General features: G+C 47.2%; 1 protein-coding gene across 2 annotated transcripts in view; it reads right to left on the bottom strand.

Annotated features, from left to right (window-relative positions):
• Positions 1-22,279, bottom strand: part of SLC39A13 (solute carrier family 39 member 13) — a 60,177-nt gene extending 37,898 nt beyond the window's left edge. Inside the window, exons 1-3 of one of the 2 annotated variants that reach the window (XM_089675797.1) lie at positions 22,213-22,279; positions 5,459-5,679; positions 394-507 (exon numbers count right to left, since the gene is read on the bottom strand). In XM_089675797.1, coding sequence (XP_089531923.1) covers positions 394-507; positions 5,459-5,678 — 334 coding nt within the window. In that variant the 5' untranslated portion in view covers position 5,679; positions 22,213-22,279. Of the gene's footprint in view, positions 1-393; positions 508-5,458; positions 5,680-10,687; positions 10,961-22,212 lie in introns of those variants that run through there. The other variant, XM_089675796.1, reaches the window with a different exon arrangement.
• Positions 22,280-27,104: the final 4,825 nt, after the last annotated feature.

The raw sequence follows: 27,104 nt of genomic DNA, 5'->3' as shown, positions 1-27,104 counted from the left end.
ACATCTTCCTTTACTCTGTGTACTGATCAACAAACAACTGTCAAACAATAAAGGACAATTCCACCATGGCCCGCCGCCCATTCATGGAAACAATGCGCTAATTAGAAAACCTTTATTTCTAGGGGCTGCTCCGTAATCTTCAACACCACCAATAGAGATCTCACAATAAAAAAAAATAGGGGAAAAAAAACACATTATAAATCTTGTTGTTTTTTTTTTTTTTTTTAACTTGTGTGGTAATTTTTTTTATTAGTTTTGGCTAGGAGAGGGAAATGTTAGAATCATGGTCACATATGTCATTGTTTTTGTGTCCCCTGTAGGAAGCCTTTCCCTCACCTTCTGTCTTAGTGGAAGGTGTCATATGGACAGTAAATGAGGAAACTGTAATCGTACCTGTGGTGGCACTGCAGGTGTATGCCCAAGCCTCCGGCAGAAGATGCACAAACACGTCCCCCAATAATCCACCAATAGCAAAACTCAACAGTTGCTTCAGCCTTTTCGAACTCTCTGTAAAAAAGAACAAACTATAGAAATACACTCATTCCTGGACCAAGAACAATCTGCATTTGACAGCATATGACTATTTCAGAATAATATACCACTATGGCCACTTTTTTTTTTGAGAATGTGAAGCCCAAACCAAAAATGTAGGATATTTAACCACTTCAGTATCGGACACTTTTACCCTCTTCCTGCCCAGGCCAATTTTCAAGTTTCAGCGCTCTCACACTTTCAATGACAATTGAGCGGTCATGCAACACTGTACCCAAACTAAATTTTTATCATTTTGTTCACACAACTAGAGCATTCTTTTGGTGGTATTTAATCTCTTGGCGCTGGCCGAACGTAAATATGCGGCCTCCCGGCATCTGGGCCTAGACGCCGAGCGGCCGCACATTTGTGTTCTATTAAAAAAAAAAAAACATATGTGCTGAGAGCGCACGCCCTGCGCGCTCCCAGCACACACGTTCGGTACTCATGGAAAGATCCTGATCTCCTCTTTCGATCGGGACCTTTCCTGATCATGTGACCGTCCTGATAGCAAATCAGGGCGGTCACATGACCCTAAAACCACGCCCCCACCTCCCGGCTTCTTGAACCCTTAAAGGGCCGGGAGGCGCCAGCGCCAAGGGGGTTAATCACCACTGGGGTTTTCATTTTTTGCTAAATTAAATAAAGACCGAAAATTTTCAAAACAAACACATTTCTGTTTGGGCTCGTTCACACTTGGCTGTTTTACCAACGCTTGCCAAACGCCCCTATAGCGTTTGGCAAGCGTTGGTCCGGCGTTTGCGGAGAGTTTTTTTTAACGCTCAGCAAACGCTGCATGCGCGGTTTAGCGGCGGCTGCTAGGCGTTTGCCGAGCGTTAAAAACGTCCCACAAACGCCTATAATGCAGTTTGAATGGTGTTACCGCTCCGCAAATGCCCCGCTACCGCATCGCGGCCGGGCGTTTGCAGAGCGCACCATAGACTAGAATAGGAGGCTTCAACGCCTCCTGACTCGACCAGAGGCATCCATTTTGCCGCGACGCGACGCAAACGCTCCCGTTAGAACAGCACCATGTGCTGTAATGTGCAGAATTGGCAGAGGCGTTTGGGAAGCGGTAAAAACACTTCCCAAACGCCTCTCTGCCGCCTGCACACAATGCTAGTGTGAATGTAGCCTTTCTGTTATAAAAGTTTGCAAATAAATAATTGTTCTTCATAAATTTAGGCCGAGATGTATTCTGCTACATTTCTTTGGTGAAAATAACCCAAATTTGTATTTATTTAGTTTGTAGGAAAGTTATAGAGTTCACAAACTATGGTATAGATCTGAAAATTGATCAATCCTGAAGTACTGACAGCCAATCTAATTTCTTGAGGCCCAAAAATGTCAGAACAGTACAGATATCCCACAAATGACCCTTTTTGAAAAGTAGACAGTCCGACGTACTTCATAAGAGGCATGGTGAGTTTTTTGACGTAATTTTTTTTGTCACAATTTTTCAGAAAATGAAGAAATTAAGAAAATAATTTTCACAATTTTTTATTTAAATACTGTCACCAGTGCAGTACAGTGTCATTATATAACTGGTGTGGCCGTGATCAGGGACACTGACTGGTGACAGTACGAAAAAAATATATAATATATAATTTTTTTATTACTTTTCGTTTCTTTAAGATTTTTTTCTCATATTACACTATGACCAAAGTAGTATAATGTTACCATAGTAACATTGTATTGCTTTGGGGAAGCAACAGCATCTGTTGCGGCTGTGCATGGTAGCCAATCAGCTTCAGCTTGTTCAATTAAGCTTTGAGAATAAAACCTGGAAGTTGATTGGTTACTATGCACAGCTGCACCAGATTCTGTGTGCACCAGTTTAGTAACTCTCCCCCATAGGCTCTTCAGTCATAAAGAAAAGCCTCTCTCTCGGCACTTTTTATTATTCCAAATGTACTTACACTTTAGCCCTGGTTCACACTGGATCCGACTTTGAAATCGTGCGACTTCACTGTCAAAGTTGGATGGCAAAGCGACTTTGGATGTGACTTGATAGACATCCAAGCGACCTAATGCACAGATGTCTCTGCACGTCGCAGCCCAAATCGGCAAAGTAGTGCAGGAACTACTTTTCTAATCAGTGCGACTCTGACTAAGTTGAAGTTGCACCGATTAGAACGGTTCCATTGTCCATCCTTGCATGCGATTTGTCACAGGATTTAAACCATCAGATCGCATGACAACTCACATCAGTGTGAACCAGGGCTGAAAGTAAAGAGATGTCATGTGATCCCTCAACACTGGATATACTCAAACAGCATGGTGATTTGGATAGTGGGGGAGCGCAGGGATAAACATACAAATCCACTCTGTCAAGTGTACCTGGGGCCTTGCATAGGTTGGCCAAGGTAAAAAGGTTCACATTTAACTGCGGGAATGGCAAGACTAAACGGCAAGGGTCTATGCAGAAAATTCTTTCCAATTTAAACTGGACATCTAATATCTAAATACTACCAGTCACTCTTGAGTGGTTGATGAAGACTTGCAACTATAGCACCCAAAACAGCGTCATCAGTTTTAGGAACCATATACCAATGTACCATCTTGTCAAAGTGGGGCCTAAAAAAATAGATAACTTTTGGTGCATCTCTGCTCAAAATGTAAAAAGTGCAAATATTCAGGTTTTAGTTACTTGCTATGACACATAAGGCACTGGACATCTTCTAGGGCAGTGGTCACTAAATGGCAGACCGTGGTCCGGACCCAGACCGAGGGACAGTCCTGTCCAGACCGCAGCCATGCCGCTGCCACGGCTGGGTGTTCTCTTCCGGGCCTCTCACTCAGTCACCGATGTCATCCTCACAGTGGGGACCGAGACTGAGGCGCGGGAGCTGGTGATTACCGAGCTTGTTAATATGTAAAGACTTCCACTCTCTGCAGCTCGAGACAGAAAGCGGGAGTCTTTTCATATTAGCAAGCCAGGCAATCGCCCACTTGTTACACATAACGTGGGCAGCTCTGACCCCTCAGTCCCGATCTGCAGCTCCTACCATCCCCACCTGAGGATGACATCGGTTGTAGGCTGGAACCCCAGGAGAGGACACCCCAGAAGGATTAGTGTCTCTGCTCTGTCTAAGGTACCATAGGACTGTGCAGGGGGAGGCTTGCATTAAAAGGGGGTGCTGTGTTGTGTTAAGGGGCGCCGTGTCATGATGGGTGCGCCGTGTCGTGTTAAGAGGCGCCTCTTCACGTAAGGGGCGCTGCATCGCGTATGGGGCGCCGCGATATGAAGGGGAACTGAGGACACTGTGAGACTTCTTTAAAGAGGGGACTGTGATGTAGAGGGGACGACAGTGTGAAAGGTACACTAAATATGATAATGTTCCGGGAGACTGTGATGTGCAATATTGCTAAGGAGATTCGGACCTCTGCTGGAAGGAAATTTTGCTGACCGGACCTCCGTAAATTTTAATTCAAGACCACTGTTCTAGGGCATAAAGGTGATTGTAACTAACATTTGGGAACTCTGGTCTGTTGGTTAGGGGTTTCTTTACATGAGGTTGTGGGCAATCTCTGTAACTCTGACAACTGCAGTAGTCGCAGCATGGAATGCCAACCAAAATCATGCTGGGAAATGTAATAACTTAACAGCTGGAAATCTGAATAATGCTTGTTGTTTGGCAGATCTTGTTGTCAACCGTAGATCGTTAACATCTGGAGGTCCGCAGATGGCCTGCAGTCTCAAAGGGCATACTGAGACATTAAGCTGTGTAGATGCTGGAAGGACAGATATCAAATCCTGAAGCCGGGCCTGTAAATGTCAACCTTCTGGCATCCCTCACCCTTTTTCCCCCTTATTCTGACCTTGCTGCAGCTCAATCCTACATTGACACTCTTAGTCGCACAAGAGGTCCAATGAGTTAACCTGGCATGTCCGCTGGCTATCCCCGCTTCAGTCGATCCTGAATACGGCTGCCAGACTCATTCACCTTTTCAACTGCTCCATCTCCGCCACCCCCCTCTGCCAATCCCTCCACTGGCTTCCGATTGCGCAACGGATCAAATTCAACATCTCAACACTGACGTACAAAGCCGTCCACCATACTGCCCCGAACTACATCACCGACCTAACACTCCGCTCCTCACAAGACCTCCTTCTCTCTAGTTCCCTGGTCTCCTCCTCCCATGCCCGCCTCCAGGACTTCTCCAGGGTGTCACCCATCCTCTGGAACTCCCTGCCCCGACCCATCAGATTATCACCTACTCTCCTCTCCTTTAGGCGCACCCTGAAAACCCATCTCTTCAGGGAAGTCTACCCCACCCCCTGCTAACCTGCCGACCTCCTCCACTCTTCCTACCACTCCATCCCCCACAGCTATCTCCTCCTGTACCCCCATCCCCTCCACTATCCGCTCGAAAGAGCAGGGCCCTCAATCCCCTCATGTTTTGCATTGTATTGGTATTGTGCGGTCACATGTTCTGTCTCCCTTTGTAATGTACAGCGCTGAGCGAACCATTGGCGCTTTATAAATACTGTATAATAATAATAATAATAATAATAATGTCCGAAACTAAAACTGGAAATTTGGCAGGTTCAGCTGGGACTAGGCAAATTTTGATCCATGCATGAGCTGGCTAGTTGTACACAAGTCGATCTTTCAATTGACCTGTGTACAACCAGCTTGGGCAGGTTTTTCCAAAACAATCAGTGCTGTTGGCTATAACCAGCAACACTGATCATTGTACTCTGCTGCTGGTTGCATGAAAAGAAAAAAAAAAAACACATAACGTATGGCCTGCCTAAAGTAGATTTGTTCCAATCATTGAGCTGAAATCCAAAAAATTCCACGTGGAATAAAATGGCACTGGAAAATGCTGCACACAGCCTCTGATGTAGTCTGCCTCCCAAGTCATGGAACGTATTAGACTCACCAACCTAGTGTCATTACAAGATATTTGAAAAAAATACCTTCTGATCTCAGAGCTGCACCGGCTTCAATGGGAATCACTAAAAGGGGGAAGACTCCGCTCAGTCCCACCAGCAGAGAGCCAATCAGAGAGCAGATCCAGGCATCAACCGAGGAGACGTTGGCATTTTCACAAGCACGACTTCCTGGGACACAAGCAGAGCTGAGCTGGAAGCCCAGACACACAAAGCACAGCCACACCGAGATCCTGCCCCACATCATCCTGTATGGAGACAGCAAAGACAAAAAGTGAGTTCGTAAAAGAAAAAAAAAATATTATAAAAAACACAGATTTGCAGTTGTATCCTTTTGGGGGTAAATAAGTAAACAATGTCTAGGTGACCACACAGTCAATTTTTGCAAAGCAATGGCAGCCTACAGAATTCCATCACAGCGTGTACTTTAATATGAGAAGACGAATGCTCTAGAATTCAAAGTGCACTACTGGGGATATTTTCCAGCATGCTGGAAAATGTCTTCAGTACACAAAGGCACATATTACCAAACTAAGCAAAGGGTAAGGGTTCTTTCACTGAATGTGAACCACACCTCATCCCAATACAGAGCATTGAGCTGGATGGTAGGTGTGTTGGTTACATAATATAAATTGCACCACTTCAAGTCCCAGACTTGCTTTTCAGGACCTCCACAGATTTGAGTGCTGGATAACAAAGAACTCATCCAGCTCAGCAAATGTAAAATACAGAACCATACTTCATAATAGTCATCCCGTTAGATTTCATTAGGTTTAACCACATCCAATCCGCATGACGTGAAATAACATGACTTCCTATGGTGCCTGTTCACACATGTGCGGTGGCACTGGCGGTGCGGATTGAAAAAGAGTCCTGTCCAATTTCTGAGCAGTGCTGTCCGGTTCAGATGCAGATTACACGCTATTGACTTCTATGGGAACCGCTTCTAAACCACGTGTGAACTGGATAAAATCCTGAACTGAACCGGATGTAAACCTGACCTGAACCGCTGAACGACTACTGTGTCAATTAGTTGTTAAACCTGAGCTTCAATCTGCACCGCACGTGTGATTCAGCTCTAAAGTGGTTGTAAACCTCAGATATGAACAAAGCATATCCCTATATAATGTTTGCTTGTCTCAATCCAGAGCACTAAATGTCATTTCTGTCTGCTGCTTTGTTCCTCTGTTATCAGCATGAGTAATTTCTGACACCAAGAGAAAAAAAGGTGACGGGAGATATTGTGCAAGACCACTAAATCTGTATTTTGGGCAAGAAGTGACCTCAGGACCCTTTCACACTAGGAACTGCATGTGAATCGCACAGGAACAGCACAGCGTTCCTATACAATTCACATGTACTTCTGAGCAGTGCGATTTCAGACCATTCATTTTGAAAGGGCAGAAATCACATTGCACCAAAAGTAATACTTGCACTACTTTTATAATGCACAGCAACCACATTGCATAGTACTTTTGTACCATGCGATCCGGAGTGGGCAAACACACTGTTTGTGTCCTGCATTTGGGGAGTCGTTAACTTTGCACTGACAACCGCAGCAGAATGCAAGAGCAGTGTGACAGGAATGTGGCGTGGGATGCTGCAAGGGAATGTGGCATTCCAGCACTGCATTCGAGCAAAGGGCACACAAAGATATATATGTGTATGCAGTAAAGTATGCTTGGTATACTCACTGTGGAACCTAAGAGGTTAATCCTCCGTATTGTGTAAAAAGGCTGTTTGATCCTGTCTGTTCTGATCCTCCAGAATCAATCTGCTGATAGTACAAAGCTCTAGGAGGCACTCTGCACATGCTCAGTTTGGTGTGTATTGCTAGAAAGTTTTTTTGTCTTTGGGAGGGTGCATGTGATCAGCACAGGGCCAATCAGCGCTGTCAGGACAGAGAGTCAGGAGTCATGCAGCCTCATAGGACAGTCAGAGAAGAATGAAAACTCCTCCTACAAGCTTTAACCAGTGCTCAACCAGACACTGATAGAAGTCACAATACTGCTATACACTGCTGATGAGAAAAGGTATTTAGCAGTTAATATTAAAATAATTTTAAGACTCCATGCACACTAGCTTTTTTTTTTTTCATTGTTACTAAACCCACAACAGTAAAATCAGTCTGTATATGCAGTAAAGCATGCTGGTTATACTCACTGTGGAACCTAAGGAGTTAATCCTCTGCATTGTGTAAAAAAACAGTTTGATCCTGACTTCTTTGATCCTCCTCTTGTTCAAATGTCCACGTCTTATCACCTGATAAGACAGGATGAACCATAGCCATTCTGCACATGCTCAGTTTAGTGTGTATTACTAGAGAGGTTTTTTTTTCATCTTGGGAGAGTGCATGTGATCAGCCCAGGGCCAATCAGCGCTGTCCAAAGGTCAGGGGTTTTGCATTCTCCTAGAGCAAAATGAAAACTCCTCCTACAAGCTTTAACCAGTGCTCTGCTGAACACTGATAGAAGTCACAAGACTGCTCTAACTGCTGATGAGAAAAGATATTCAGCAGTTTATATTTACTAAAATAATGGCATTTCCATATTCTGTGTACTGTGGGAGACCAGATATAGTGAATGCAGGGTCCTAGGTTTAGTAACACTTTAATTGGCTCCTGACTAAAATTGACCCTAGTGTATATGTGTATGAATGTGAGTTAGGGACCTTAGATTGTAAGCTCCTTAACCTCTTTGCGCCGGCCGCACGCAAATGTGTGACCTCCCAGCGTCTAGGCCTTGATGCTGAGCGGCCGCACATTTGCGTGCAATTAAGAAAAATGTGTGCTGAGAGCACGCGCCCTGAGCGCTCCCACACACATGTCCGGTACTCATGGAAAAGTCCCGATCTCCTCTTTTGTTTGGGACCTTTCCTGATCATGTGACTGCTGTGATGACGAATCATGGCGGTCACATGACCTTAAAACCCCACCCTGCCTCCCGGCTTCTGAAACCCTTAAAGGGCCGGGAGGCGCTGGCGCCAAGGGGTTAAGGGCAGGGACAGATGTGAATGTTCAATATATATGTGAAAAACTGTGTAAAATGATTTTGCTATTTAAGTACCTGTAATAGATATATTCAGCTTTTGTCATTCCTCTACACCAATAGGAGCCGAGTGTTGTTCCCTGATATACATAAAGATTACCTGTATTTTGTGTGCTGCACTGCCAAGGCCAGAATGATGTTGTGTCTCCAACAATTCTCTACAATTCAATGCACTGTGCAAGATTTTGTGTGCTGAAGGTGTTTTGGATATGGCAGACACCCACGGCACTTTCTGCGCATGTATAAACAAGCCACAGAGCCCAAAAAGTCTGCTGGCAGAACCCGGTGCAGAAATGTCCACGCATGCGCAGATGTGCCATGGGTCCTAAAAACCTCACAGAAACCCGATACAGATCTATGCATGTGCCAGATAATTAAAGACTGAAGACAAGCAGGGGGATAACAATGCTACCAGTGTGACGTTTCACATTATCTCATACTATAGACTACGGGTATCAAACTAGCGGTCCTCCAGCTGTTGCCAAACTACAAGTCCCATGAGGCATTGCAAGATTGACATTTACAAGCATGACTCCCAAAGGCAGAGGCATGATGGGACTTGTAGTTTTGCAACAGCTGGAGGGCCACCAGTTTGACACCCCTGAGGTAGACTATATACAGGATATCATGATTGTCTTCTATAACAACACATTTATGTTTTGTACTAAGACAAAGGTGACCGAACAACCTTTGGGGGAATAAACTCACAGAATATCACTTCAAATCTCATTGGCTCATTGCTTGCTTTTTTCCAGCCCTTGGGAAGCTATTTCATCCACTGATACCAACAATGGGGCATAATTCCACCCCCACTGACACCAATGAAAAGGCACAATTCCTTCCAATGACACCATCAATGGGGCACAAGTCTTCCTAATGACACAAAGAATTGGGTGGAATAACAACAATGATGGGGCACAATTCCTCCCAATGACAACAACAATGGGGCACAATTCCTCCCAATGACAACAATGGGGCATAAGTCTTCCAAACGACACAAAGAATTGGGTGGAATGACACCAATGATGGGGCACAATTCCTCCCAATGACAACAATGGGGCACAATTCCTCCCAATGACAACAATGGGGCATGAGTCTTCCCAATGACACAAAGAATTGGGTGGAATAACAACAATGATGGGGCAAAATTCCTCCCAATGACAACAACAATGGGGCACAAGTCTTCCCAATGACACAAAGAATTGGGTAGAATAACAACGATGGGGCACAATTCCTCCCAATGACAACAATGGGGCACAATTCCTCCCAATGACAACAATGGGGCACAATTCCTCCCAATGACACAAAGAATTGGGTGGAATGACACCAATGATGGGGCACAATTCCTCCCAATGACAACAACAATGGGGCACAATTCCTCCCAATGACAACAACAATGGGGCACAATTCCTCCCAATGACAACAACAATGGGGCACAATTCCTCCCAATGACAACAACAATGGGGCACAATTCCTCCCAATGACAACAATGGGGCACAATTCCTCCCAATGACAACAATGGGGCACAACTCCTCCCAATGACAACAACAATGGGGCACAATTCCTCCCAATGACAAACGATGGGTCACAATCCTTCCCAATGAAACCAACAATCAGGCTGAATGACACGAACGATAGGAAACGATTTTACCCAATAACAACAATGATTAGGCACAATTCCTCCCACTGACACCAACAATGGAGCAGAATTCCTCCCACTGACACCAAAGATGGGACATTGTTTTTTCCACTGTCATTGGGACCTTTTCTACTGCCAATGACCACACTCTGCCCCCCGTAAAGGACAGTAAACTTGCCCTTTGTTTAGAAAGTTTGGAGACCCCAACCAAAAATGATAAATCAGCCACTGAAAGACTCTGACAACTGCTTCCATTTCTTGGAGGATCCAGCAGAGAAATTTCCATGGTGTAGCTTTCAGTTCTGCCGGTGGATTCTCCATAACATAAAAGTTGAATTACATAGAAACTGAACACAGAACTCATTAGTGGCATTTGGTGAAAATTGGCAGGACAGGGAACAACTGAAATAAAAAAAAAAAAGTAGGACTTTCAGGCGCCTGGTAACCCGGCTCTGCAGGTTTTTGCGATCCCTGATGTGAATGAAAACTCCCAGGGTGGGGGGGGGGGGGACCCCTCCACTTCATAATGGCTGCAGTGCATATGAGGACCTGGGAACGCGGAGGACTCACCACAGGAATCCCGAGGAATGAAATGAAGCCAGCAGAGCCATTAACCTGCCAGTCTTCTCCAAAGACAGAAACACCAGCCTCGGGTGAACTAACCCCGTACATAAAAGTTTGCATTCCTCATCAACGAAAGTAACTTTTTTCCTCCTCCATAGGCCACATACTGCTGGATTGCAGAAGACACGGCTTTGCCACAATCCCGCTCTTACCCGGCGAAGCTCTACACACTGATTGCACAGATTAGGAGCTCAGCACACAGATGACAGGGAGAATATTCACAATCCGGCTAAGAAAACACGAAGGGAAAGGAGCACAAGGCCAAATGGTGAGAAGGTTCACAAGGATGAATGTGAGTGCATGGCCTCGGGGAAGGGGAGATCCTGCAGCTTCTAATACAAGCAGATAGGTCAGAAGACCCGATCCTCCTCTCTGAAAACACCTTTACTAATCCTGCCCAGATCTCATATTAACGAGCCTCCAGGGGCTGTTTTTCCCCGAATTATCCTTATGTAACACGCACACACTACTTAAACGGCGATGGTTGCTGGAGAACAATCTCTATATACAGCCGGCTTTAACACACCCAACACCTCTGCGACTGGCAGCGATGATTAACTCCGCGGGCGCGCCAGGTCAGAGCTTCAGGCATATGGATAAATGCACAGCTGAAATAAATGTGAACTGTTTGGCCAGACAAACTATTTGTAATTCTGTTCAGCTGTTCCAGGCCTTGTTTACACATGTAGCACCTTCTGAAGAGCAATCCAAATGCGGATCACCCTTCAGAGGGCATTTGACAGGTGACAAGGAGGTGCTATATAGCCACCCCACTGTAAAGAGATGTACACCCTACGTGATCATGGATTCTTTTTATTATAATTGTTATCGATTCTGATTACTGGCCCTGATGGATGTTAATTATTTATTTCAGGTACTTATATATTAGGTTCACACTAATGCAGTGCGGTACATTGACGGCGCTATATAAGTACCTGAAATAAATAATAAATAAACAAGGGTCCTGCACCTTTTTGGTGTGGTGCGATTTGAGCCATACAAAATGTAGGACTCCGATCGCACCGCTCACAAACCGCATGTGATTTGCACAGGAATCACATGCGGTTTGTGAGCGGTGCGATCGGAGTCCTACATTTTGTATGGCTCAAATCGCACCACACCAAAAAGGTGCAGGACCCTTATTTATTTCAGGTACTTATATAGCGCCGTCAATTTACGCAGCGCTTTACATATATATTGTACATTCTCATCAGTCCCTAACCCTCAAGGGGCGTACAATCTAAGGTCCCTAACTCACATTCATACATACACATACTAGGGACAATTTAGACAGGATCCAATTCACCTACCAGCATGTCTTTGGAGTGTGGGAGGAAACCGGAGTACCCGAAGGAAACCGACGCAGGCACAGGGAGAACATGCAAACTCCAGGCAGGAGGTGCCGTGGCTGGGATTCAAACCAACGACCCGAGTACTGCCAGGCGGAAGTGCTAACCATTTAGCCATTGTGCTGCCCCATGAAAACTTTGTTATTACTATGCCAAGGGTGTCTGCCATTTCTCTACAATAGTTTGACACATAAACTGGTTCAATCCAAGGAAATCGAATCCAGAACCTCAAGCGGTTTGGATTGTTTTTTCCATAATCCAGTGGTGTGTCTAGAGCAGCTGTGGATGTTCCTCTAATGCAGGCCATACATGGTTCGAATTCTGAACGATTTTTCATCCGAATATCTAAACCGTTGTTCGCTCAGTAATCCGATGGTGCCATCAATGATTTCGAAAATCAGCCAACCAAGTCATAAAGTTCACCCCATATAACAGGCGAAAGTTCTGTTCCTAACAGGTCACGGCTCATGTGCATATTCTTTTCGGAAAAACGATCCTACGATTTGACCATCATTGAGTCGAAAATCGGTCGCTTTTTACAAATTTCCAACATGCCCGATCACCAAAAAGGGGAGAAACCACAAAAATCGGCCGGTGTCACTAACCCACTAATAGAGCGAAAATTGGCCGATTATTATAAGCTCTGGATTCTTGGGTTTTCGGACGAAAAATCGGTCGAATTTCGACCTAAGTATGGCTGGCTTAAAGCTGGCCATACACGGGTCGAAATTTGACCGATTTTTCAGGTTGAATTCAGAAAGAATTTTGCGGGTCCAATTTTGAAAGAATTTTCTTTTGAAAATCTTTTCTAAGAATTTTCGTTCGAATTTCGTACCATTAGTGGGTCATAAAAAAGGCTGATTTTTAAGCTACCAACGAATCTGAGTGATCGGGCACTTTGAAAATTTTTTGAAAAACGAACAAATTTCAAATCAATGATGGGAGAATGGTGCGGGAAATAATGAAAAAGAAATGAGCTGTGACCTGGAAAGAAAAGAAATTTTTTTCTCATGAAAATTCTTTTCTGTAGCAACAAGAGGCGAAATTGAAGGCTTGATTGGCCGAATTTCGAAATCAATGGTGGTGCCATCGGGTTATAAAATACACGAAAACTCAGATTTTCTAAAGAAAATTAGTTCGGAATTCGACCCATGTATGGCCTGCTCAGGGGCGGACTGACAACTCATGGGGCCCCCGGGCATTAGGGGATCATGGGGCCCCTGTGTCCTTGCCCAAACTCAAAAAAGCCTATGAAAAAGGTACCAGGGGCATCTCATGGGGCCCCCTACTGACCCCGGGCCCTCGGGCAGTGCCCGAGTTTCCAAATGGTCAGTCCGCCCCTGGGCCGGCTTTAAGGCTGTACACAGTTCCAATCCTTCTGTGGCGCCGGACTTTATTGGTTTTCTCCACCACCCCACTGCCTGTTTTGACTCCTTAAACACTGTGCTAGTGCACCACAACCACGTACATTGTGGGCTGCCCACGTTCTGTGGTTTTCTAGGGTCCCCAGCAGTGAACTATATTTATCCAGATTGAAGAACCACAGGTGACTGTAGTTTGTGTGAACAAGCCCCAAGGCAAAGTACACGTGTTGCAGTGCCCAACAATGGACTACAGTCCACTACAAAGTTTGTGACATGCCTGTTTTGCAGGGAGTTGGCAGCCCATTGTTGTCATTGGGCTGCCTTAACGCAACGAGAGTTACCGCATGAACACGTTACCGCACCTTAAACTATGCCCTTAATGTGGTTACAAGCCTCAGACATGAAATATGAACAAAGCATATCCCTCTATAGTGTGCGCTTACCTCAATCCAGAGCATCAAATGTTATTTTTGTCCACTGCCTTGTTCCTCTGCTATCTGCATAAGTCACTCCTGAGGAGTTTTCCTGACGCCAAGAGAGAAATGGTGACAGAGGAGGGTACAGCCTGTGATTGACAGCCTCAGCTTTGCAAAACGCAGTGCAATGTGCAGAATTGGATCGCATAGGTGTGAATACTCATGTGATCGGATTCTAGTGTGGACTCAAAAAAGGGCAGCACAGTGGCTAAATGGTTAGCACTTCCGCCTGGCAGTACTAGGGTCGTTGGTTCAAATCCCAACCATGGCACCACCTGCCTGGAGTTTGCATGTTCTCCCTGTGCCTGCGTGGGTTTGCTCCCACACTCCAAAGACATGCTGGTAGGTTAATTAGCTCCTGTCTAAATTGTCCCTCGTATGTGTATGTATGAATGTGAGTTAGGGACCTTAGATTGTACACCCCTTGAGGGTTAGGGACTGATGTGAATGTACAATATATATGTAAAGCGCTGCGTAAATTGCTATATAAGTACCTGAAATAAATAATAAATGAATAAGGGTCCTGAACCTTTTTGGTGCGGTGCGATTTGAGCCATACAAAATGTAGGACTCCGATCGCACCGCTCACAAACTGCATGTGATTTCCGCAGGAATCACATGCGATGTACCGCACTGCATTAGTGTGAACCTAGAATAAAGCTGGATTGAGATTCAGCCGGTTTAACAGGGACTGGATGAATCTAGATCCACGTGGCCAATGATCGACTTGGAGCTGGAATGTTGGAAAACTTTTGGCAATCAGCTACAGCCACTGATCTGAGTATTCTGAGAGTGGAAAGTCCCGCTGTTATAATAAAATGCCCCTTTTGGAGGGTATTCCTCCATCCACCTCCTTTGTATGGATGGAGGAGTCCATTCGGTTTTTGTTTGTTTTCGTTCAGCCAGAAGGAAAAGCTTATCTATGGCCAGCCTAACACAGTACAGTTGTTCCGTCATAAAAATGTGCTACAACAGGTAGGTACAATCACCAACTTGTTTCATGCTACAGAGCTTAAAGCGGAGCTCCACCCAAAAGGGGAAGTTCTGCTTTAAGGACTGCTCCCCATTAAGGTTTGGCACCTTTGGGGGGCGGGGGAAGCGGGTACCCGAATTTGACAGGTACCCGCTCCCACTTCCGGTACGATCACCTAGGCGACCAGATGCGGAAGGTGTCCTCCTTCCCTGTAGTCTTTTGGGACCTGTGATAGGTCCCAGAAGACTATAGGGCCATTCATGAAGCACAGCGCTACACGCGCATGCGCAGTGGGTACCCGGCTGTGGAGCCACAAGCTCTCACAGCTGGGTGCCCACACTGAAGATGCCGGCCTCCTGGAATCCAGGACGGCCGGTGAAACGGGCTGCGGGGGACGGACCGAGGGACAGGTAAGTGCCTGTTTTTTAAAAGTCAGCAACTACAATTTTTGTAGCTGCTGACTTTTATTTTTTGGCAGGGTGAGCGGAGCTCCGCTTTAATCAGAGACTGAGCACCGTGTAGCATGAAACACGTCAGAGATCCTACCTCCCTTTTATGAAATGAAGAATGCATCTGAAATTGGAGCATCGCCTTCATGTAGTTGGTAGTACAATATCAGCGCCGTCAAACGACTACCTAAATCACTCACCACATTTCCCCGTCAAATCTCTTTCTTCACCACATCCTGCCCAGAGTTCTACCTGAAACCGATTTCCCCAAAACCTCACAAGCGGTTCTGGTTTTCTCACTACACCGAGATGGTTAATCTCCACTTTACCTATTGTGGGACTCTATGACCAATAACGACCCGCAAATCTCCCACAGCTTGCTGACTAAAGCTATATTCCAGGAAGGTATACAAAGCATTAATAAATGTGTTACATATTTACTTAGAAATCATTATATTTATTTTTTTATGTAACTAAAATAAAGTACCTGAAGTTAGACTTGCTTGTAGTCTTCTGTACTCTCCTGTACAGCAGAAATCACACGGTTAAGCTGGCAATACACGTGTAGATTTGTGGCTGGCTGAGAATATTCGTACAAAAAATCTTTGAACATTCGGCGAACGAACGAATGTCCTTCGAAAATTGTCTTTTGCTTTTAACATTTGGGTTTAAAATCAATGTAATTTCTGAACGATAACCACATATACTGGCTGAAAATTCGTTTGATCGAGAAAAGTTTTCCTTCCTGCCCCTTCGAATTTTCCCGTCGCTGCTGTCAAAAATAAGCATTGATTTGACCCCCACTAATGATTAGAATATCAAACGAATATTCTTGAAACAAAAATTCTCGAACCAAAATGCATACGTGTATGTCCAGCTTTACAGCTGTGTGGGTGGTGCGGCTGAGGATCCGCACAAAAATCCGTGCAGCCGCACCACCCGCACAGAGGAATGTGGACCTGCGGGCGGGTGCCATTAGTTCTAATGGCACACCGTCCTCAATGGAAATCGCAATCGGACTGGGAACTGAGGTTCCTGTGTGGGCTGCGTTTTCAGAAGTGCAGGGACTTCTTCCCTGCGTGTCACGCGGCACAGGAGTCCATTCAAATGAATTGGCTCTCGTGCCTGTGCAAAATGCAGCCCACATGGCCACATATATGTGAACCAGGGATGAGCGGGAAGGTCAGCATTAAGTGTGAAGCTAGTGTGCCACATACACAGCTGCTGACAAGGAACATACAGACAGGAGGAGAGAACAGAGTGAGTAGAAGGATGACTTCATCAGCAGCTGGGTATGTGGCGCACTGGCTTCACACCTAATGCTGCTCCTTTATTGTCCAATCACAGATTGGGGCGGGGAGGAGACCTAGCTCTATCACTGAACTGCAGTATAGAAAAGCCAGGTCAGCAACCTGGCTCCGTTTTCTGGCAAAGCTGACTAAATCTTAGGGCTGGATAGCCAGAGTCCTTTAGCAAGGAAACAACCCCCGGGGAAGGGGGGGGGGGTAGGCAAAGGAGGGGGAGGGCGAAACGCGCTGGGGACATGGCCTTGATGGACTGAGCTGGAGCCAGTTTTATCTGTCTACTACATGTCCAGGTGAGGTGTGCTGCAGCCGGGAAACCTCCTCATTACTTTTTCTGGGAGAACCTTTCCCCAACCTGCACCCTGTTTCAGTGGCATCCATCCCACAGGACACCAACAGCCCGAATGAGGATACTCGAGCACTGTTCTAGGGTCCCTGTATATTAGTTTTAATGGGGCAGTTAGCCATTTTCCTGCTTAAGTGGTGCTCGGGATCCAATCATCTATTAGAATGTGAAGTGCGGACCAACCCAGTGCCGGGCTTGAAAGGGTGTACTGAGCAGAACACATACATATACATATATATATATACACACACATACATACACACTATATTTACTGTGCCAATGTATTTACTCAGCTTCACATTGCACTGAGCGGAACATCCCGGGAAATGTTCAAACTAAGAACATTTTTTTCCCTCCACACAATACTGATTGCACCTTTTTTCCCCCATTTTAGACCTGCTGATCTCCTGCAGCCTCTTTCAGCCATTTACATTCTACATGCACTCTCGCCCTTGTTGCTGTAGAACGGCTTCCTGACACTGACGGGTCATGTCTTCGTAGCATGTGTCGGCAACAGCTGTTTGTAGCCTCCAGGAGGAAAGCATGTAATAGGTGGACAATGCAGGAGTACAAGTTGTCACCCCGTAACAGGAAGAAACTTAATAAGGACCTTTATGGCAGGATCACCAGGTATTAGAGTGTTATGTGTTGGCAAAACTTTTTTTTTTTCAGTTTTATAGACAGATAGACAGGAGATGGCTATAACCTTTGTTATGTATACATTGGTGTCTGTGTCCCCACTGAGGAGATTTAACCAATCTTTTGGTTCTGGTGACATTAGTTCCAGCACAAAAAGTGATGGGAAATCAGTATCTTCCGGGGGGGGGGGGTGTAACTGGTTCTGTTGACAACTGTCCACTCACTGTGTAGAAGATATTCTTTACTTCCTGTTGCATCTCTGTGACAGGATGGATAAAGAAATCTCTCCAACAGGACGAAGAAAATAATTAACTGACAGGTTTTTACTTTCCCCTGAAAGTTTGGTTATACAGCACACACAATTTACTGGAAGCTGCATTCACTATATCCGCTCTCCCCGGGCCCCGCGTCCACTATATCCGGTCTCCCCGGACCCCGCGTCCACTATATCCGGTCTCCCCGGACCCCGCATTCACTATATCCGGTCTCCCCGGACCCCGCATTCACTATATCCGGTCTCCCCGGACCCCGCATTCACTATATCCGGTCTCCCCGGACCCCGCATTCACTATATCCGGTCACCCCGGACCCTGCATTCACTATATCCGCTCTCCCCGGGCCCCGCGTCCACTATATCCGGTCTCCCCGTACCCCGCATTCACTATATCCGGTCTCCCCAGACCCCGCATTCACTATATCCGGTCTCCCCAGACCCCGCATTCACTATATCCGGTCTCCCCGGACCCTGCATTCACTATATCCGGTCTCCCCGGACCCTGCATTCACTATATCCGGTCTCCCCAGACCCCGCATTCACTATATCCGGTCTCCCCAGACCCCGCATTCACTATATCCGGTCTCCCCGGACCCTGCATTCACTATATCCGGTCTCCCCGGACCCCGCATTCACTATATCCGGTCTCCCGGACACTGCATTCACTATACCTGGTCTCCCCGGACCCTGCATTCACTATATCCGGTCTCCCCGGACCCCGCATTCACTATATCCGGTCTCCCCGGGCCCCGCGTCCACTATATCCGCTCTCCCCGGACCCCGCGTTCACTATATCCGCTCTCCCCGGACCCCGCATTCACTATATCCGGTCTCCCACAGTACACACAACATAGAAATGCAATTATTTTAGTAAATATAAGCTACTAAATACCTCTTCTCATCAGCAGTTAGAACAGTCTTGTGACTTCTATCAGTGTTCAGCAGAGCACTGGTTACAGCTTGTAGGAGGAGTTTTCTTTCTGCTCTAGGAGGATATAGATCCCTGACCTCTGTCTGGACAGTGCTGATCGGGCTGTGCTGATCACATGCACTCTCCCAAGGAAAGAAAAAAAAAAAAACACTAGCAATACACCAAACTAAGCATGTGCAGAGTGTCTCCACACAATATGTCCTATCAGGAGATAAGAGGGGGACACTGGAAGAAGGGGAGGATCAGAGAAGTCAGGATCAAACAGCGTTTTTAAACAATGCAGAGGATTAACCCCTTAGGTTCCACAGTGAGTATAACAAGCATGCTTTACTGCATATACAGACTGATTGTACTGTTGTGGGTTTAGTAACACTTCTGACATCAGAAAGCACTATAACATTTTTCTCCTCCCAAACTTTCTGGAAATGTGACATTGTAACAATTCATACAGATCTGATCCCTGCAGCTGGTTGTGATGTGGTACACCTGCCCTGCAGTACATTGTTTAGTGTATTGGTGTAAACAGACCTGATTGTTAACAAAGGCAGCTTTGTGTTGTCTATGCACTGGGACTAAGACATTCCAATGCAGCCCACCTGGTGTGAACAGACCCTCACTAAGGAGTCCAGGTATGGTGCTCAGCCTAGTAACTATGTGTGTACCATTGCTGGGGGATTCCTCTAGGACAGCGCTCTCCAAACTGTGGCCCTTTGCTTACTTTTATCTGGCCCTTCAGGCACTATACCTTCTACTGATACAAGGCACTATTCCTCCCACTGACACCAATGATGGGGCACTATGCCTCCCACTGACACCAATGATGGGGCACTATTCCTCCCACTGATACCAATGATGGGGCACTATTCCTCCCACTGACACCAATGATGGGGCACTATTCCTGCCACTGACACCAATGATGGGGCACTATTCCTGCCACTGACACCAATGATGGGGCACTATTCCTCCCACTGACACCAATGATGGGGCACTATTCCTCCCACTGATACCAATGATGGGGCACTATTCCTCCCACTGATACCAATGATGGGGCACTATTCCTCCCACTGACACCAATGATGGGGCACTATTCCTCCCACTGATACCAATGATGGGGCACTATTCCTCCCACTGATACCAATGATGGGGCACTATTCCTCCCACTGACACCAATGATGGGGCACTATTCCTCCCACTGATACCAATGATGGGGCACTATTCCTCCCACTGATACCAATGATGGGGCACTATTCCTCCCACTGACACCAATGATGTGACAGTCTACGGTCCTCTCTGGTGGTCACTCCTGGACAGTCCTCGGTCCTCTCTGGTGGTCACCCCAGGGACGGTCCTCGGTCCTCTCTGGTGGTCACTCCCGGGACAGTCCTCGGTCCTCGCTGGTGGTCACTCCCAGAACAGTCCTCAGTCCTCGCTGGTGGTCACCCCAGGGACGGTCCTCGGTCCTCTCTGGTGGTAATCCCCAGGACATTCCTCGGTCATCGCTAGTGGTTACCCCAGGGACGGTCCTCTCTGGTGGTAATCCCCGGGACAGTCCTCGGTCCTCTCTGGTGGTCACTCCCGGGACAGTCCTCCCTAGTGGTCAACCCCGGGACGGTCCTCACTGGTGGTAATCTCCAGGACAGTCCTCGGTCCTCACTGGTGGTCACTCCCGGGACAGTCCTAGGTCCTCGCTGGTGGTCACTCCCAGAACAGTCCTCAGTCCTCGCTGGTGGTCACCCCAGGGACGGTCCTCGCTGGTGGTCACCCCAGGGACGGTCCTCGCTGGTGGTCACCCCAGGGACGGTCCTCGGTCCTCTCTGGTGGTAATCCCCAGGACATTCCTCGGTCATCGCTAGTGGTTACCCCAGGGACGGTCCTCTCTGGTGGTAATCCCCGGGACAGTCCTCGGTCCTCCCTAGTGGTCACCCCCGGGACGGTCCTCACTGGTGGTCACCCCCGGGACGATCCTCCCTAGTGGTCACCCCCGGGACGGTCCTCACTGGTGGTCACCCCAGGGACGATCCTCTCTGGTCGTAATCCCCAGGACAGTCCTCGGTCCTCGCTGGTGGTCACTCCCGGGACAGTCCTCGGTCCTCGCTGGTGGTCACTCCCGGGACAGTCCTAGGTCCTCGCTGGTGGTCACTCCCAGAACAGTCCTCAGTCCTCGCTGGTGGTCACCCCAGGGACGGTCCTCGCTGGTGGTCACCCCAGGGACGGTCCTCGGTCCTCGCTGGTGGTAATCCCCTGGACATTCCTCGGTCCTCGCTAGTGGTCACCCCAGGGACGGTCCTCTCTGGTGGTCACTCCCGGGACAGTCCTCCCTAGTGGTCAACCCCGGGACGGTCCTCACTGGTGGTCACCCCAGGGACGATCCTCTCTGGTGGTAATCCCCAGGACAGTCCTCGGTCCTCTCTGGTGGTCACTCCCGGGACAGTCCTCGGTCCTCGCTGGTGGTCACTCCCGGGACAGTCCTCGGTCCTCGCTGGTGGTCACTCCCGGGACGGTCCTCGCTGGTGGTCACTCCCGGGACAGTCCTCGCTGGTGGTCACTCCCGGGACAGTCCTCGGTCCTCGCTGGTGGTCACCCCCGGGACAGTCCTCGGTTCTCTCTGGTGGTCACCCCCGGGACAGTCCTCGGTTCTCGCTGGTGGTCACCCCCGGGACAGTCCTCGGTTCTCGCTGGTGGTCACCCCCCGGATGGTCCTCGCTGGTGGTCACCCTCGGGACAGTCCTCGTCCTCGCTGGTGGTCGCCCCCCGGGACAGTCCTCGATCCTCGCTGGTGGTCGCCCCCGGGACAGTCCTCGTCCTTGCTGGTGGTCGCCCCCGGGACAGTCCTCTTCCTTGCTGGTGGTCACCCCCGGGACAGTCCTCGGTCCTCACTGGTGGACACCCCCGGGACAGTCCTCTATGGTGGTCACCCCAGGAATAGTCCTCAGTCCTCTCTGGTGGACACCCCTGGGACAGTCCTCTATGGTGGTCACCCCCTGGATAGTCCTCGGTCCTCTCTGGTGGTCACCCCCGGGACTGTCCTTGGTCCTCGCTTGTGGATGCCCCCGGGACAGTCCTCTATGGTGGTCACCCCCGGGACATTCCCTGGGACAGCTGGGATCTACAATACACCTCCATGGATGTCAGAAACTATTGTACCTACTTACAAGCTGCCTCCACCTCCTCCCTGGAGTCACAGACAGTCCTTACTGCAGAAATTGGGGGAGGGGTGTGCTGTAGGGGTGTCAGCAGGACACGCTGAGACTTTTAGTCCCACAACATCTGGAGGGACCCAGTCTGCCATGCAGCAGCCCTCCCCGGGCCCCAGCTCCCCAATTACACAGCAGGGGTCCACCCTGTACGCCATAGACACCCCCTTACCGCTCTCAGTGGTCCTCACAGTCCCAGCCATCCCCGTCCTCCTACGCCTAGCTCCCCGCCCCTCTGCCGGAGCCACGTGTCACCTCCCCCGGAACCATTACCAGGACTCCCAGCACCCGGGGGAAGAGTTACCACAGCGCTTCCGCCTGGGAAGCCATGGGGGAATGTAAATAAAGGGAGGCACTTCCGGGGCCGCAGTTAAGGGGACCTGGGAGTGATTTTGGAACATGAATGTGGACTGGGGGGGCATGGAGTGTACTGAGAGTCCAGGGAAGCCCCTATGTTACCCTGTGGTCCCTAAGGAAGGTGTGGGGGGATTGGGAGACATGAATGCACTGACAGGGTGACAGTTCAGTATCATCTCTGCAAAGTTAGGTGCTGGTGTCAGACATTGGTGGGTGCATTGTGGGGAGATGAGTGACAGCAGAGTGCATGTCGGGTGCATTGCAGGGTTACATGGGGCTTCTCGATGAGGGAAGATGAATGATGGGGTATTATGTCATTGCTACAGGGTGACCATGGATTAGGGTTGCCACCTCATCCCTTTTAAAACTGAACACATATTAATGACACAGGTTCTGAGACTAATTTATTGCAGATAACGAACTGAGTGGGTTTAATTACCACCTTAATCAGCCACAGAACCTCTGTAATTAATATGCATTCGGTTTTAAAGGGATGAGGTGGCAACCCTGCCAGGGATGGGGACAGAGTTGCCACCTCATCCCTTAAAAAATGAACACATATTAATTACACAGGTTCTGTGGCTGATTAGGGAGGTAATTAAAATCACTCAGTGCCTTATCTGCATTAAATTAGCACCGGAACCTGTGTAATTAATATATGTTCGGTTTCAAAGGAATGAGGTGGCAACCCTAGATAGGGATTGGATTCTATGAATGATAGGATATATGAATAAGGGATGGAACTATCAAGCATTCACCCCTCCTCCATTCAGGGATCCTGTGTCATTAAAGGAAGCTGCAGGACAGCTTTTTTGAATGGCGGATCTGCCATGAAAGGGCGGGCATAGGCGAGATCTCGACAAGAGCTCCCGACAGCCTGTTAGCTGTATTGAAGATGGGTAGGATGGGTGAAAATGTCACCTAAAACACAAAGAATCAGCACAAGGGACAGGTAATCCTATTTGTCAGTTATGTCCCTTGTGCTAAATTTTCTGTTTTTAATTTAGTCAAAACTTAAGCTTTAAAGCAGAACTGCAGAACTGAAGTTTTTCTGTAAATAACTGCGAGCAGGCAGGTTTTTATTGCAGAAGTTACATGTAATGTCTTTTCTTCAATAAAATACCCCCACCTGCCTGATTGCCATCTCCTCCAGCACTGTAAACTGAGCTGCGCATGCAGTTCCTGGCCCATCTCCAAGTGCAGGGATGACGTCCTTCTTTGGATGCACAGAAGTGACGCCATCCCCTGCCAGCCAAAGCAAAGGCTGAACACCGGCACTCAAAAGAAGATGCCGGCAAAAGGATCGCTGGACATGGAGACTTTATTTCTGCTTTACATGTATGGTTTATATGTTCCTATATAAGTAACAAATATTTTTTTTCCTTTACCATTACAGCGATCGTTGGATTCACGGTATCACAATTCTAATTTTGGAACTACAATTTCTAAAACTTTTCAAGTATCGCTGGGAACAGAAGCAATGGAAAGCTATGGTTCAGAAGACTACAGTATATCGGTATTTTTTATGTTTTTTATTGAGTTTTTTTTTATATAAAATAAAGAACTATTGAAGATGGTCAGCATGATGTAGCTTATGTACTTTTATTTACATGTAGAAACACATAGGCTGCCATTTCTGCCTGGTAAAAAGTTATTTAAGCCTCTGACCCAGCAATCAATCCAAGCATCCACCATTTCTTGTAGAAGTTGTAGGGCAGCACATTGGCTAAATGGTTAGCACTTTCGCCTGGCAGTATTAGGAACATCCACAGCTGTTCTAGACACACCACTGGATTATGGAAAAAACAAACAATCCAAACCGCTTGAGGTTCTGGATTCAATTTCCTTGGATTGAACCAGTTTAAGTATCAAACTATTGTAGAGAAATGGCAGACACCCTTGGCATAGTAATAACACAGTTTTCATGGGGCAGCACAATGGCTAAATGGTTAGCACTTCCGCCTGGCAGTACTCGGGTCGTTGGTTCAAATCCCAGCAATGGCACCTCCTGCCTGGAGTTTGCATGTTCTCCCTGTTCCTGTGTGGGTTTCCTCTGGGTACTCCGGTTTCCTCCCATACTCCAAAGTCATGCTGGTAGGGTAATTGGATCCTGTCTAAAATTGGCCCTTGTATATGAATGTGAGTTAGGGACCTTAGATTGTATGCCCCTTGAGGGTTAGGGACTGATGTGAATGTACAATATATATATGTAAAACGCTGTGTAAATTGACGGCGCTGTATAAGTACCTGAAATAAATAAATAAGTTAGCAACAGAAAAGTACATGTTCTGGTCTTGAGGTTGAATGCCAACAAGAAATTGAGCAAAGGAAAACAAGACAAGGCAGTACAGGGTTATTCTGTTAATGACAGTGGAATTTAAAGGACAAGTTTTCTGTTTTGCAAAAAATAAATTATGAAGTAACTCTAACTCCCAATATCCTGGCCACCCCTTCAGATCACATGGCAGCCTGTGGTGCTGTTGTAGTGGCATGTACACTATAAACTACAGCCCCAAATTAAGTATCCATCATAATGCTTTATGATGGATACTCACTCCAGGGTGCTGATTACTTTCTTTGTAACACAATCTGTGAATGGAGGTTAGAATCCTGGGACTGATCAGACTTATTCACAGATCATGTTACATGCAGTGTAATCAGTCAAATAACTTTTCTGAATTGAGCAGAGGGGGGAGGGGGGTGTCCTTGTCAGATCAATTTTAGTGCAGCTGAGCCCAAGACCAGAGGCTGCTAACACCCAGAGCGCTGATGTTCAGCAGCAGGAAGAGGACAGGGCAGCCCTGCAGTGGAGATTTTCACAGATTACAGCAGCCTGCACACCATGAAGCATAGTTCTGGTAAGTAATGTAACTAAAGCTGTAGATAAAAGAGAAATGTTTATTTAGTTAAACTTCAGCTTTAAATTTTATGTTAACAGGTGGAAGGAGCTGCCTATCTTGCTACTCAGGAGGTCATTTTATCAAGATGATAATCTTGGCTCACCTTCTCTACCCCATGCATACTATCCCGCTACAATACAACATTTGTAAAATTTTCCTCAAAGCCATCTTTTATACTATAAGCAAATGAAACGCTTTATCAGAGCAAATATAAGTTCCAGGACGTCTCTAGAGATCCCTAGTTCTCTCAACGTACTACTTGTGCAAGCCACTCTATCCTGTTTCCTATCTTGGCTATATCAAAACCTAAGGGATATGAAAAAGAGGGGGTTCCCATGCAATTTTCAAAGGCAGTCAAAAAGTGGTGAATTTTGCCCGACCAATCTCCAACAGAAGCTTGAAGAGTAAAAAAGCTGTCTGGGCCCACCTCAGTAAATCCAAGATGGCAGTGCTGGGGACTTTCAGCGGTGAGAAGAATCAGCTGCGGGAAGACAGCACTGCCATACAGTATATGAACTGGTAAATACCTGATTTAAAAACATGTCAGCAGCAGTGCCCATGCGCGCAGCACCAGGAGCGGACATGTTCTGACCGTGCTCCGCATGCCCCTGACCTTTCTAAGCTACAATTAGCTATTTTGGGTGCAGGAGGAAGCCCACTAAAGATGCCAGCAGCTGAGAGAGATCAGTATTCACAAGAGGACAGTGGGAGAAGAGAAAAAGAAGCCGCCACAGAAGACCCGCTCGGTGCACCAGTCCCCTACTCACAGCGCTCTCCAGCAGTCAAGATGGCGTCAGTCCAGAAGCCTGTAACACAAGGCAGCCCACCAGTACAGTCAGACATGCTCTCCCCAAAGCTTACAACCCCAGGGGAGAATATGATATGGGACCCCTTCTCTTCACAGTCCCAGGATGCGCAACAACCGCCATCCCCAGGTGAGAACCAACAACAATTCTCTCCTTCCTCTACATCCCTTGGTGGGGAAATTGGCTGTGCAATATCTTCTGCTTCCTCCGTGGGTAAAAATATGGCCAAGCTGGCAGAATTAGCCTTAAGTCAGACCAGTTCTGTTGCCCAACCACCTATACCTCCTGTTACCTTCTTGGAAGATGCTGTACTTATTGCCAGATTCTCTGCGATCCTACAACAAGAACTATAAAGCCTGTGTCATTGTTACAACAGACATCAAGAATGACTTTCAGATCATAAGCGAACGCTTAGATTTTATTGAGTCCAAGTTGGATGGCACAGTGAAAAGGGTAAACCAAAATACCAACATGATCTCCTCTTTGCAGGAGCAGATTGACCATGCAAATGAAAAAATTGAAGATCTGGAGAATAGGTTCCGTCGCTACAACTTTATAATTTGGGGTCTGCCTGAGACTCATGGACCTAGAACCAGCTATACATACATTAATACAGGATCTTGTCCCTGACCTATCCCCACACCAACTGGAACTGGACCAATTTCATCGGGCTCTGATAGCTCCCAGATCTGATGGTCTACCTAGAGATGTGATCATTAAGCCACATTTTTATAGGATCAAATTATGGTAGCTACCAGAACCAGCGGAGATATTACCCTGTTGGGTCATGCCGTCCAATTATTTGCCGATATATCCCAACTGACCATCCCTGAATAAAGGAAGGTTCGGGGCAGAACCACATGCCACTCCATGTGACCTTGCCTCACTCTCGTGGGAGGGTGGCAGCTTCACGTTCGAAAAATGGGGCATTGGCTCCCCCAACCCATTACTGTTTATTTTGAAATGTTGTGAACTGTTACACTGACATTTGTTGCACCTGT

The sequence above is a fragment of the Staurois parvus genome, unplaced genomic scaffold, assembly GCF_062004578.1.
Source record: "Staurois parvus isolate SC_StPar_1 unplaced genomic scaffold, SC_StPar_1.0 ptg000159l, whole genome shotgun sequence".
Lineage (NCBI taxonomy): Eukaryota > Metazoa > Chordata > Amphibia > Anura > Ranidae > Staurois > Staurois parvus.
Note: the sequence above shows the minus strand (reverse complement) of the source record. Positions and strands in the feature narration are given on the sequence as shown.